At 41.6% G+C, this 14,601-nt stretch overlaps 1 protein-coding gene across 2 annotated transcripts in view; it reads left to right on the top strand.

Annotated features, from left to right (window-relative positions):
- Positions 1 to 14,601, top strand: part of PDSS2 (decaprenyl diphosphate synthase subunit 2) — a 301,951-nt gene that overhangs the window by 145,751 nt on the left and 141,599 nt on the right. For both annotated transcript variants that reach the window (XM_073675798.1, XM_073675797.1), the window contains exon 4: positions 11,966 to 12,164. In XM_073675798.1, the coding sequence (XP_073531899.1) occupies positions 11,966 to 12,164 (199 nt within the window). The remainder of the gene's footprint in view (positions 1 to 11,965; positions 12,165 to 14,601) is intronic.

The following is a 14,601-nucleotide window of genomic DNA, read 5'->3' as shown; positions in this document are numbered from 1 at the left end:
GTTCTGCACAACACAACTTATGGTGCCAACCCCATTTATAAGGCAAGAAATCCCACTTATTAAACCTGACAAGGCACACCTGTGAAGTGAAAACCATTTCCTGTGACTACCTCTTGAAGCTCATCAAGAGAATGCCAAGAGTGTGCAAAGCAGTCATCAAAGCAAAAGGTGGCTACTTTGAAGAAGCTGGAATATAAGACATGTTTTCCGTTGTTTCAAACTTTTTTGTTAAGTATATAATTCCACATGTGTTAATTCATAGTTTTGATGCCTTCAGTGTGAATGTACAATTTTCAAAGTCATGAAAATACAGAAAAATCTTTAAATGAGAAGGTGTGTCCAAACTTTTGGTCTGTACTGTATATATATATAAGTTTTAACAAGCACATGGCTCAGGAAAGTGAGAGCAGTGATTAGGAAAACTGTCCTGCAAACAGCAGCTCGGTTAAGAGCTGCTCAACTGTCCCTCCCTGTCAGCTAGCTGCTGTACAGAAATCATTGCATTGGGATGGAGAAAAGTGACTCGTATCTCAGGAGTTAATTCCTCAGCCTGAAAATAAACTTCTACTCGGCCAAGCTCTGGTTGTCTATCGCCTTGGCAACCAGCTTTAAACTATATCAGATAAAAGCTCTCATAGCAGGAGAATGACAGTGGATAGAACAAGACACTTTTAAAACTTATTAACATGCTAATTTAGCTACACCAGTTTTGTAACATGAGTATACCCCTTTAATTTAGCCCATATATGATAAAGCCCTTTAATGTGGGACATTGGGGCTTACTTATCTATACCTTAAACATAAAGGAACCACTTTTCTGAACATGCATGTAGTTGTTGTAGTTAGGAAACATGCTCGTTGGCCAAGGCAGTATTTGACAGTTTTGAGCTTTTGACAGGTGGATTTATTAATCCCTTTTTCAACATATCATGATCTGGTAAATCATATAATGGATCCCCATGTATGGAGCAGGCTGGGGAGCCATACCCGATAGATGCTGGCTGTGGTACACATTGAACATCTTCAGCTAACAGCAGCTTCTTGAGCTCTCAGTGTGCTGCTGTTTAACCGTTTAAATAGCGCGATTGCTGGTGTACTCATGCATCGGCTCCCATCAGCCACCTGCTATGCAATTGCGGTAGTCCAATGGGTTGTCATGGCAACCAGGAGCTTGCTGAAAGCTTTGCCCTCATTTGAAGGCGAACCTGTGTGTGAACTTCATAGTAGAACATCATTCTGTCTATATACTATATACAACTGTATTGCAGTATATACAGTAGAACAAGCGATCAAACAATTGCAGGTTCCAGTATAAAAATATAGTAAATGATTAAAAATAAATGTAAAAAATATAAACATAAAATTTCAAATTATCCCACTTTTCATCCATCAAAAATAAATAAAGGTTAAAAAAAAATTATATGGCTGTTTCCGTAAAAGTCGATATATCAAAATATAAAATGAATTAACTTGAAAAATGAAAAAGGCAAAATTGCAGTTTTTTCGGGTGCCGCCATATTGCAAAAAATGTAATAAGAAGTGATGTAAACTTTGTATTTACTTCAAAATGGTATCAATAAAAATTGTTGCTCATCACACAAAAACAAGCCCCTCCATCAACGTAAAAATTAAAACGTTAAAGGTCGTGCTAGTAAAGCAAAAAAATAAAAAATAAAATTCTACAAATTTCTGAATTCTTTTTCACCACTTGAAAGAAAAAAATTCATACAAGTTTAGTATTGCCGTAATTGTTCTGACTTGGAGAATCATATGGCCAGATCACTTTTACAGCATAATAAACTCCGTAAAAATAAAATCCAAGCAACAAATGCAGAATTAGTTTGTTTGTTGTTTTCACAATGTCACTACACTTACATTTTTTTCTGTTTTCCAGTGCATGGAATTGTAAAATGAATGGTGTTATTCAAAACTAAAAGTTGGTGTTCAAAAAAACAAGCCCTTATTCAGCTATGTCGATGGAAAATTAAAAAAGTTTTGGCTTCAGGAATAAGGGGAGGAAAAAATTGAAGCACAAAAATGGGAAAGCGCCTGAAAGTGCTTAATACTGAGGGCAGAACATTGGTACTCCTCTATGGTAGCCACATAGAATAGAAATTTTGAGCTTCACTAAGAAATAAAGTAGACACGTTTGACCACACAAGGACACTTTCTGGTACACACTCACAAATATTGATAAGATAATGACTGAGGAATATAATGAAGTGGGTTTAGTGTTCTAAAAGTAATATAATACTGAAGCTGTTACTTCTGATCCATCATTGATATCAGAAGTATGAAGTAAGGATTGCTTACAGACAATGACCTCTAAAGTGTATTTTGATAGCCTGTGCATTCGCAATAATTAGCTGATGTCAGTATTTCATTAACTAGTTTGCTCTAAGTCATTAAACTAATTAAATTATTTTGCTACTGCAGTAGTTTTCTGATTAATTGCTCTATTAAAATATAGGAATTTGTCATAAAGTATTAATTTCTTAAAAACTAAGTGGCTCTGGTTTTCAAGTAAAGAAAACAACATGATGTTATACCTTAGTCAATTGCTACTGAAACTTGATTTTCTTCATTGCATTTATTGTATTGCCTACAGAATACTATAGGTCAAGGCATTAAATTCATATGCAGGTGCACATACATACACACTATTCAACACCACCTGTCTCCACGTCTAAAGTGGCCAATGTTTGCCCTTATTTTAGTCCCGCTGCTGCCCTGAGAATTACACATTCTGGTTTTTGTTTTTTTTAATCCAGCATATGACCCCAGAGATAAAGGCCTGTTTATATTTTTATTTAGTGCTAATTTTTATGGTCTTTACTAAGGGGTGCCTTAAAGAATTATTTGGGGCCATGTCTTTAGGCTGCTCTGCATAATTGTCATGGGAGCAACACCCTCTTGATAAAGACCATACAATTAGCACTAAATATCTCTGGAACCGATTGACAGATTTTACCCCCCAAAAAACAGCAACAGAATATTCAGAGGAGCAGTTGCAATAAAACTAGCAAAAACTGGCCACTTTTGACCAGTTGACAAGTCATCTTTAACATTTTGTTGCCATTCACCAGCAACAAGCTGAACTCATTGGATGAACCCTAACCCTAGTGACGCACGTCTCAGTGTGACTATTCTGGGGAAGAAATAGGATCCAGCTTCGCTCTAATTGAAACCTGTAAAGAGTGGGTAATAGGGTGAATAAGGGTACATGGCCCAGGAAGCAGCCCTCTGCTCCCCACATTATATAATGCAAATTTCGAGCAGGGCCAGTACTCCGATAGTGTTAAATTAATGTGCAGGTGGGTATAAAATTGTGCTTGTTTGATTGATTTTTTACAAACAGCAGAAAGTTTGTAAATTTTGCTAATAAAGCTGATTTTCAATGGGAGTGAATAATATTGATTTCAACTGGCATTGTGGGTTATAGATAATTTAGTGACAAATCATTTATAATTCGTGGAGAAAGGTTGTACTTGATGGACCTGAGTCTTTTTTCAACCTGTGCAACTATGTACGTATGGTACTTCTACAATCTCTCTTTATCACGAAGCACATTTTTTTCTTGTATCTTTTTGTCATGTATAGGTCCAATAGGTTCATTTGGAGCTTTGGTTTTCTATTACAAATCTCTTGCATGTACACCGTTTGAAATAAAACATCCTGAATGCTTAAAACTAGAGGGAGCTTACTGAATACTGTCATATAAGCTGATTCAAAATGGATGCAAAATGATGTCCTTGGTATTCATAACCAAGAGAACATAACAGAAACTTATTAACATGGAAATACACACCATCCAAGCTTTATGCACTACAAATGTTCAAAATGATTTCAATTGGTGACATGGCAGATGTCTAAGCGATGGTCCAGATGCGTGCCAACACAAATACAGACTCCACCGTTTAAGTGATGCATTGTCTCAGGTCAATGGCATAACTAGAGTCCACTGGGCCCCAGTGCAAAATTTGGACCCCACCTCACCCAAAGTCCTGGTATATATACAGTGGCTTGGAAAGTATTTGCCCTCTTGGTTTTTTTACCTATTTTGTTACATTACAAGCTGTGTTTAAATATTTTTGTAATCCGATGTGTGTGTGATGCATCAGCACTAAATAGTCTTAAATTGGTGAAGTGATAAAAATCTAGGCATAAATTAAATTTATGGGATCAAATTACTAAAAATTGGCATATGCATATGTATTCATCCCTTTTGCTATGAAGCCCCTAAAAATTTCTGGTGCAAGCAATTACCTTCATAAGTCACATGTGGGAGACTCCTCAAATGTATGGAGGAAGGTGCTGTGGTCAGATGAGATCAAAATTGAACTTTTTGGGCACCAAGGTGATCGCCATGTCTGGCGCCAAATCAACACAGCTCATCACCCCAAGAACACCATCCCCACAGTGAAACCCGATGGCAGCATCATGCTATGGGGATGTTTTTCGGCAGCAGGGTCGGGTAAATGGTCCGAATCTAGGGGAAGATGGATAATGCAAAATACAGTGATATCCTTGAGCACAACCTGTTTCAGTCTGTCAGTGATTTGACACTGGGACAGAGGTTCACCTTCCAAAAAGACAATGACCCAAAGCATACTGCTAAAGCAATTCTCGAGTGGTTTAAGGGAAAGGTGTAAATGTTTTGGAGTGGCCTAGTTAAAGCCCAGACCTTAATCCAATTGAGAATCTGTGGTCAGACTTGAGGATAGATGGTTTCCTCTGGTGAACCACAATCTTAAAGGAGCTGGAGCAGTTTTGCCTTGAGGAATGGGCAAAAATCCCAGTGGCAAGATGTGTAAAGCTCACAGAGACTTATCCAAAGCGACTTGCTCTATAAAGTACTGACTTTAATGGGGTGAATAGTTGTGCACACTGACGTTTTCAGTTATTTTGTCCTATTTGTTGTTGGTTTCACAATAAAAAGAAAACCAAATGTTCACAGTTGTAGGCATGTTCTTTACATGAACTGATACAAACTCTCAACCCCCCCCCAAAAAAATAAGTGAATTTCCAGGTTGAGAGGTAGCAAAACATGGAAAATGCCAAGGGGGTGAATACTTTCGCAAGCCACTGTAGACGATGCATTCAGGTGGAGTGTTTAATGTCATGCAATAAAAATATATGTAAACAAGTACCGATAGTTTCCTTTATTGTTGCAGAACAAGTGCTTACATTTTCCGAAATAATGATTCCAGCTATCTTGTTATAGTGTGTGAGGCAGCTTAGGACAGACCTCCGTTGGGGCTAGAACCAGACAGGTTGCAGAGTGACCAGATTAATGGACCCCTTGAGATTTGGTTATATAGCAAGGGCCACGTTTTTGATTAGCTCCTCTGGGAGTTTACTCACACCAAGATCAAGGTCATTTATGTTAGTAAAATTTAGGCAAGACTTACTGGTTAGTGAGATAATACATGATATTGCTTTTCACACTCATTTTAGGATTACAGTATAACAAAATGAGGTGTAAATGTGTTTCATTTATTATCAGTAACCTAAGTTGTTTTTAACAATTAAAAGCATTTGGAGAGAATAATCCATTTTTTGTTTGTTTTTGTTTTTCAATATATGTATTTGTGATGTAGATTTAAACTGAACTATTTTCTTTTAATTTGTTTTATAATCAGACAATGTTCCTTTAAAATTCACCTGTCAAATGTAAAAAAAGAAGTGCACAATATTGCATAGTGTAAATGGTTTAGTTAAACTGTTTGTTCAAGCTATATAACATTTTTCAGACAGTTAATGGCATAAAATAATGAGTAATGCTGTACTCTACTCATCAGCACAGACTTAGCTGAGACTTGAAATGATGATATCCTGTTTTTAAGTCACTTTATCGCTGACGCTTGTGATTAACTGCAGCAGTCAGATCACTGAAAAGGCACGTCATTGGTTGCACCATCAACTCTGAGGCATATTTTTGGCCTTACATCGAAGAACAATATGTCATCACTTTCAATCCCAGCCAAGAGTAGAATAGCAGCCTGCACTGAGTACATAGGGGGTTCACATTAATGAGAATAGATGGCATCATTTATTATTTTAGACTAATAAAAGTGTAGTCTGGCACTACACTACTACTTCTGCATGAGGAAATGAGTGTTGCTGCTGACGTTGCATGTGCACGTAACTGCCTCTTCTAGAGAAGTGAGTGCTGCTGACATTGCATCTGCATATACAGTACAGACCAAAAGTTTGGACACACCTTCTCATTTAAAGATTTTTCTGTATTTTCATGACTATGAAAATTGTACATTCATACTGAAGGCATCAAACATGGCTACCACAGCATCTTGCAGCGGCATGCTATTCCATCCGGTTTGCGTTTAGTTGGACCATCATTTATTTTTCAACAGGACAATGACCCCAAACACACCTCCAGGCTGTGTAAGGGCTATTTGACCAAGATGGAGAGTGATGGGGTGCTACGCCAGATGACCTGGCCTCCACAGTCACCAGACCTGAACCCAATCGAGATGGTTTGGGGTGAGCTGGACCGCAGAGTGAAGGCAAAAGGGCCAACAAGTGCTAAGCATCTCTGGGAACTTCTTCAAGATTGTTGGAAGACCATTTCCAGTGGCTACCTCTTGAAGCTCATCAAGAGAATGCCAAGAGTGTGCAAAGCAGTCATCAAAGCAAAAGGTGGCTACTTTGAAGAACCTAGAATATAAGACATATTTTCACTTGTTTCACACTTTTTTGTTAAGTATATAATTCCACATGTGTTAATTCATAGTTTTGATGCCTTGAATGTATGAAAAATGTACTATTTTCAAACTCATGAAAATACAGAAAAATCTTTAAATGAGAAGGTGTGTCCAAACTTTTGGTCTGTACTGTAGCTCCCTCTTCTAGAGAAGTGAGTGCTGCTGCTGATGTTACATCTGCATATTCCTGCCTCTTCTAGAGAAGTGAGTGCTGCTGCTGACGTTACATCTGCACATTCCTACGTCTTCTAGAGAAGTGAGTGCTGCTGCTGACGTTGCATCTTCATATAGCTGCCTCTTCTAGAGAAGCGAGTGCTGCTGCTGACATTGCATCTGCACATTCCTGCCTCTTCTAGAGAAGTGAGTGCTGCTGCTGACGTTGCATCTCCATATACCTGCCTCTTCTAGAGAAGTGAGTGCTGCTGCTGATGTTACATCTGCACATTCCTACGTCTTCTAGAAAAGTGAGTGCTGCTGTTGACGTTGCATCTTCATATAGCTGCCTCTTCTAGAGAAGCGAGTGCTGCTGCTGACATTGCATCTGCACATTCCTGCCTCTTCTAGAGAAGTGAGTGCTGCTGCTGACGTTACATCTCCATATACCTGCCTCTTCTAGAGAAGTGAGTGCTGCTGCTGATGTTACATCTGCACATTCCTACCTCTTCTAGAGAAGTGAGTGCTGCTGCTGACATTGCATCTGCACATACCTGCCTCTTCTAGAGAAGTGAGTGCTGCTGCTGACATTGCATCTGCACATACCTGTGTCTTCTAGAGAAGTGAGTACTGCTGCTGACGTTGCCTCTGCAGATTCCTGCCTCTTCTAGAGAAGTGAGTGCTGCTGCTGACGTTGCATCTTCATATAGCTGCCGCTTCTAGAGAAGCGAGTGCTGCTGCTGACATTGCATCTGCACATACCTGCCTCTTCTAGAGAAGTGAGTGCTGCTGCTGACATTGCATCTGCACATACCTGCCTCTTCTAGAGAAGTGAGTACTGCTGCTGACGTTGCCTCTGCAGATTCCTGCCTCTTCTAGAGAAGTGAGTGCTGCTGCTGACGTTGCATCTTCATATAGCTGCCTCTTCTAGAGAAGCGAGTGCTGCTGCTGACATTGCATCTGCACATACCTGCCTCTTCTAGAGAAGTGAGTGCTGCAGCTGACATTGCATCTGCACATACCTGCCTCTTCTAGAGAAGTGAGTGCTGCTGCTGACGTTGCATCTTCATATAGCTGCCTCTTCTAGAGAAGCGAGTGCTGCTGCTGACATTGCATCTGCACATACCTGCCTCTTCTAGAGAAGTGAGTGCTGCTGCTGACATTGCATCTGCACATACCTGCCTCTTCTAGAGAAGTGAGTACTGCTGCTGACGTTGCCTCTGCAGATTCCTGCCTCTTCTAGAGAAGTGAGTGCTGCTGCTGACGTTGCATCTTCATATAGCTGCCTCTTCTAGAGCAGCGAGTGCTGCTGCTGACATTGCATCTGCACATACCTGCCTCTTCTAGAGAAGTGAGTGCTGCAGCTGACATTGCATCTGCACATACCTGCCTCTTCTAGAGAAGTGAGTGCTGCTGCTGACATTGCATCTGCACATACCTGCCTCTTTTAGAGAAGTGAGTGCTGCTGCTGACATTGCATCTGCACATACCTGCCTCTTCTAGAGAAGCGAGTGCTACTGCTGACATTGCATCTGCACATACCTGCCTCTTCTAGAGAAGTGAGTGCTGCAGCTGACATTGCATCTGCACATACCTGCCTCTTTTAGAGAAGTGAGTGCTGCTGCTGACATTGCATCTGCACATACCTGCCTCTTCTAGAGAAGCGAGTGCTACTGCTGACATTGCATCTGCACATACCTGCCTCTTCTAGAGAAGCGAGAGCTGCTGCTGACGTTGCCTCTGCACATACCTCCCTCTTCTAGAGAAGCGAGTGCTGCTGCTGACATTGCATCTGCACATACCTGCCTCTTCTAGAGAAGTGAGTGCTGCTGCTGACATTGCATCTGCACATACCTGCCTCTTCTAGAGAAGTGAGTGCTGCTGCTGACGTTGCATCTTCATATAGCTGCCTCTTCTAGAGAAGCGAGTGCTGCTGCTGACATTGCATCTGCACATACCTGCCTCTTCTAGAGAAGTGAGTGCTGCTGCTGACATTGCATCTGCACATACCTGCCTCTTCTAGAGAAGTGAGTACTGCTGCTGACGTTGCCTCTGCAGATTCCTGCCTCTTCTAGAGAAGTGAGTGCTGCTGCTGACGTTGCATCTTCATATAGCTGCCTCTTCTAGAGAAGCGAGTGCTGCTGCTGACATTGCATCTTCATATAGCTGCCTCTTCTAGAGAAGTGAGTGCTGCAGCTGACATTGCATCTGCACATACCTGCCTCTTCTAGAGAAGTGAGTGCTGCTGCTGACGTTGCATCTTCATATAGCTGCCTCTTCTAGAGAAGCGAGTGCTGCTGCTGACATTGCATCTGCACATACCTGCCTCTTCTAGAGAAGTGAGTGCTGCTGCTGACATTGCATCTGCACATACCTGCCTCTTCTAGAGAAGTGAGTACTGCTGCTGACGCTGCCTCTGCAGATTCCTGCCTCTTCTAGAGAAGTGAGTGCTGCTGCTGACGTTGCATCTTCATATAGCTGCCTCTTCTAGAGCAGCGAGTGCTGCTGCTGACATTGCATCTGCACATACCTGCCTCTTCTAGAGAAGTGAGTGCTGCAGCTGACATTGCATCTGCACATACCTGCCTCTTCTAGAGAAGTGAGTGCTGCTGCTGACATTGCATCTGCACATACCTGCCTCTTTTAGAGAAGTGAGTGCTGCTGCTGACATTGCATCTGCACATACCTGCCTCTTCTAGAGAAGCGAGTGCTGCTGCTGACATTGCATCTGCACATACCTGCCTCTTCTAGAGAAGCGAGTGCTGCTGCTGACATTGCATCTGCACATACCTGCCTCTTCTAGAGAAGCGAGTGCTGCTGCTGACGTTGCCTCTGCACATACCTCCCTCTTCTAGAGAAGTGAGTGCTGCTGCTGACATTGCATCTGCACATACCTGCCTCTTCTAGAGAAGTGAGTGCTGCTGCTGACATTGCATCTGCACATACCTGCCTCTTCTAGAAAAGTGAGTACTGCTGCTGACGTTGCCTCTGCAGATTCCTGCCTCTTCTAGAGAAGTGAGTGCTGCTGCTGACGTTGCATCTTCATATAGCTGCCTCTTCTAGAGAAGCGAGTGCTGCTGCTGACATGGCATCTGCACATACCTGCCTCTTCTAGAGAAGTGAGTGCTGCTGCTGACATTGCATCTGCACATACCTGCCTCTTCTAGAGAAGTGAGTGCTGCTGCTGACATTGCATCTGCACATACCTGCTTCTTCTAGAGAAGTGAGTACTGCTGCTGATGTTACATCTGCACATACCTGCCTCTTTTAGAGAAGTGAGTGCTGCTGCTGACATTGCATCTGCACATATCTACCTCTTCTAGATAAGCGAGTGCTGCTGCTGACATTGCATCTGCACATACCTGCCTCTTCTAGAGAAGCGAGTGCTGCTGCTGACATTGCATCTGCACATACCTGCCTCTTCTAGAGAAGCGAGTGCTGCTGCTGACATTGCATCTGCACATACCTGCCTCTTTTAGAGAAGTGAGTGCTGCTGCTGACATTGCATCTGCACATACCTGCCTCTTTTAGAGAAGTGAGTGCTGCTGCTGACATTGCATCTGCACATACCTGCCTTTTCTAGAGAAGCGAGTGCTGCTGCTGACATTGCATCTGCACATACCTGCCTCTTCTAGAGAAGCGAGTGCTGCTGCTGACGTTGCCTCTGCACATACCTGCCTCTTCTAGAGAAGTGAGTGCTGCTGCTGACATTGCATCTGCACATACCTGCCTCTTCTAGAGAAGTGAGTGCTGCTACTGACGTTTCCTCTGCACATACCTCCCTCTTCTAGAGAAGTGAGTGCTGCTACTGACATTGCATCTGCACATACCTGCCTCTTCTAGAGAAGTGAGTGCTGCTGCTGACATTGCATCTGCACATTCCTGCCTCTTCTAGAGAAGTGAGTGCTGCTGCTGACGTTGCCTCTGCAGATTCCTGCCTCTTCTAGAGAAGTGAGTGCTGCTGCTGACGTTGCATCTGCACATACCTGCCTCTTCTAGAGAAGTGAGTGCTGCTACTGACGTTGCCTCTGCACATACCTCCCTCTTCTAGAGAAATGAGTGCTGCTGCTGACATTGCATCTGCACATACCTGCCTCTTCTAGAGAAGTGAGTGCTGCTACTGACGTTGCCTCTGCACATACCTCCCTCTTCTAGAGAAGTGAGTGCTGCTACTGACATTGCCTCTGCACATACCTGCCTCTTCTAGAGAAGTGAGTGCTGCTGCTGACATTGCATCTGCACATTCCTGCCTCTTCTAGAGAAGTGAGTGCTGCTGCTGACGTTGCATCTGCACATTCCTGCCTCTTCTAGAGAAGTGAGTGCTGCTGCTGACGTTGCATCTTCATATAGCTGCCTCTTCTAGTGAAGTGAGTGCTGCTGCTGACGTTGCATCTTCATATAGCTGCCTCTTCTAGTGAAGTGAGTGCTGCTGCTGACGTTGCATCTTCATATAGCTGCCTCTTCTAGAGAAGTGAGTGCTGCTACTGACATTGCATCTGCACATACCTGCCTCTTCTAGAGAAGTGAGTGCTGCTGCTGACGTTGCATCTTCATATAGCTGCCTCTTCTAGTGAAGTGAGTGCTGCTGCTGACGTTGCATCTTCATATAGCTGCCTCTTCTAGTGAAGTGAGTGCTGCTGCTGACGTTGCATCTTCATATAGCTGCCTCTTCTAGTGAAGTGAGTGCTGGTGCTGACTTTGCCTCTGCACATTCCTGCCTCTTCTAGAGAAGTGAAGTGCACAGGTCTGTCTAATGTGCTCGAGTCCTCACAGGCTTGTGCAGATGCAACGTCCACCACTCATTCCCCCATTGCTGAAGTGGGCAGCACCAGATGACCCTTTTAACTGCCTGGTTGGAAATTTTAGATTTAACTTGGAAAATGCCTTTAAATAACAAGATAAGATTGTTACTCACTCACACTCCAATATACGGTATCAGTAGTAACTTCCATTATTGTGAAATAATGTCAAAATTAATTCAGAGTTTTGTCTCCATAAATTCCAAAGTGGACAGAGGATCTGGTAGGGTATGTTAGGACCTTTTTATACTGCCACTCATTGATGATTATTTTACTCTATTTTCACAGCCAGAGAAACCTTGCTGAAATTACAGAGCTGATCCATACAGCTTTCCTAGTACATCGTGGGATTGTGAATATTGAAGAGCTGAAGAGTTGTGATGGACCGCTTAAGGATATGCAATTTGGCAATAAAATGGCTATTCTAAGTGGAGACTTCCTTTTGGCAAATGCTTGCACTGGGCTTGCACAACTACAAAACACAAAGGTAAAAAATGTATATGATTTTTTCCATACATTAGGCTACGTTTACACATTAAGTATTTGGTCAGTTTTTCCCCTCAGTAGGTGTAAGCCAAAACCAGGAGTGGGTGATAAATCCAGAAGTGGTGACGTGTTTCTATTATACTTCTCCTCTGACTGTTCCACTCCAGATTTTGGCTTACAAATACTAATATAAAATACTGACCAAATACTGAAAGTGTGAACGTGGCCTTATTGACATATTTTTACCTTTCACATAGAGGGCTAGGTAAATGCGTATTCTCACTCAGATGTATCCGTATATTGCATTTGCTCCGATGTCAGTTCATCTCATCTGGATATAATACAGAAGTGTTTCTAAAACTGTGAGGTGGTTCCAGTAGAAAAAGTTTGAGAAACCCCAGAGTAGATCAATACAGACCTGCAAACATAAGATTTCCACAATCGCATATGATTCACTGCGCTCCAGCCTGGTTGTGGACCATTAAAACCTTTCATGAAAATATGTAGGGAAATCGCAGCAATTCCACTTCTTTAGAATGTTTTCTTTTTTTATTAAAAAATCCATTAAAAACTCCATGTAATAATTTGTATTCCACATGACATGCAGGCTGATGCATTTCTGGCATACAGAGTGCCTTTCGTCATAGTCGAATCACAGAATAATGGGAAAACCTTTTAGAACCAATAACCTCCAATCATGTGGGAATACATCATAACCATGTGAAATAATGATTTAACTGCCATCAAACCCTGCAAATCCTCACAGTATCAATCCCACATCAATAGATGAATGATAAATCATTCCTAATGCAGAAGTGCCTAATGTGCTTAACGTATCAATGCCGCTAAGTTCAGCTCGCGACGTCCGTTCCTATAAAAGGTGACAGACATCCATAAAAAGTCATGTCTTTTGACCGTGACTGCTGATCTTATCATATGGGACGTTTCTTCCATGGTGGTCACTAAATCATGGCATTTTGTAGCTGGTTTACTTCACATGAGCTTTATTATCACATACAAGTGCCATCGTCATAGGATGCTGACTTCTAGATCTAGGTTTTTAGAGACTGCTTAAGGCTATGTTCACATCCTGCATTTTTGCTGCATTTTTATATGCAAATAAAAGCTTCGTTTTACAGTACCAGCAAAAGCTATGTGATTTCAGAAATCTCATGCACGCACATTGGTTTTTTTTCCTGGCTGAATTGGAAAACTACTATGTTTTTGAAAATTGCAGCATATCATTTTTTTTCAGCGTTTTTGCAGAGTTTTTTCACCCATAGAAAGCAATGAGTAAGTGCAAAAAGCGCAGGTATGAGGTTTTGCTGTTTTTTTGGTGCAGAAGACTCAGGAACAACAGGCACTAAACTGTATCAGCATGCACAAGAGACAAATGTACCTGAAAAACACAGAAAAAAAACGCAACAAAACCTGCTTTTTGTAAGCCGCCTCTTTACTGCCAAGAGAGCAGGTTTTGCCTGCAGAAAAAAAAAACGCAGTAAAAAACATAATGTGTGAACATAGCCTAAGGGTGTATTCCTGGGTGCATAAGTGCCAATTCTGGAGCAGAATTTCCATGTTACATCCAGATTTTAGTTTGGATTGTGCTCTGGATTCACTATGTTGATCCAGGTGTGGTGTGTCTATGTCTGCGCTGCTGATGGAAATCCTAGGACATCAGAAGATTTCTTAAAAGAATACTTTTATTTGTACAGGTTTTTACAGTCAGCATGTTTCGAAGTCGCTCAGGACCTCTTCCTGATAAAACCAATGCCAATATGGGACTTTTTATGGGGCTTCCCCATTGTCAAAACTTTCTGAATATTTGTGTTGAAGAGAAATTGTTATAAAGCGATCAGCACCTTAAACAATCTGATACATTTTTTTTCTAAGTAACACAGTTCAAAGTTGATCTCCGCCACTAAGCAGCTACAGTATTCTAGTGCAGTCTTTTATCGTGGTCGTATGATTAACTGCTTTCAGGTCCACTCTTGGGACTAGCAATTAGTTGTGAATATCTAAAGCCATAATGAAAAGCAAAGCTATTTTATAATTGTCAGTGGTAAAATTAGCAAAGTCAATTATTTTCCCTTAGGCATTTTTAGTGTAGATATTAAGAGGATAAAAAATAATTGCCTTAGGTAGTACTTTGATTCTTAAGTAACAGAAATAACTTGCTTCTAATTCTTCTAATTGCATTTTACTATGCTAAATATTTAGTACAGAGGTAATTAAAATGTTTGTCTTTATATGTTAATAACCTATGAATAATGTAAGGGGAATAAGAGAAGTTGTAGATTTCATAGATGCCATTTACCAGCTGGGTCTCTCTAAGTTATGTAGTTTCAGCTTTCAAACATAAAATGGAACTTGCCACATACAGTACTGTATAATAGCTGAGTAAGGGAAAATGAGCAGGGCCGCACGGTGGCTTAGTG

This window comes from Phyllobates terribilis, unplaced genomic scaffold (genome assembly GCF_046119375.1).
Source record: "Phyllobates terribilis strain yellow unplaced genomic scaffold, ASM4611937v1 Scaffold_3__8_contigs__length_932513732, whole genome shotgun sequence".
NCBI lineage: Eukaryota > Metazoa > Chordata > Amphibia > Anura > Dendrobatidae > Phyllobates > Phyllobates terribilis.
This window is presented reverse-complemented; position numbering and strand designations above follow the sequence as displayed.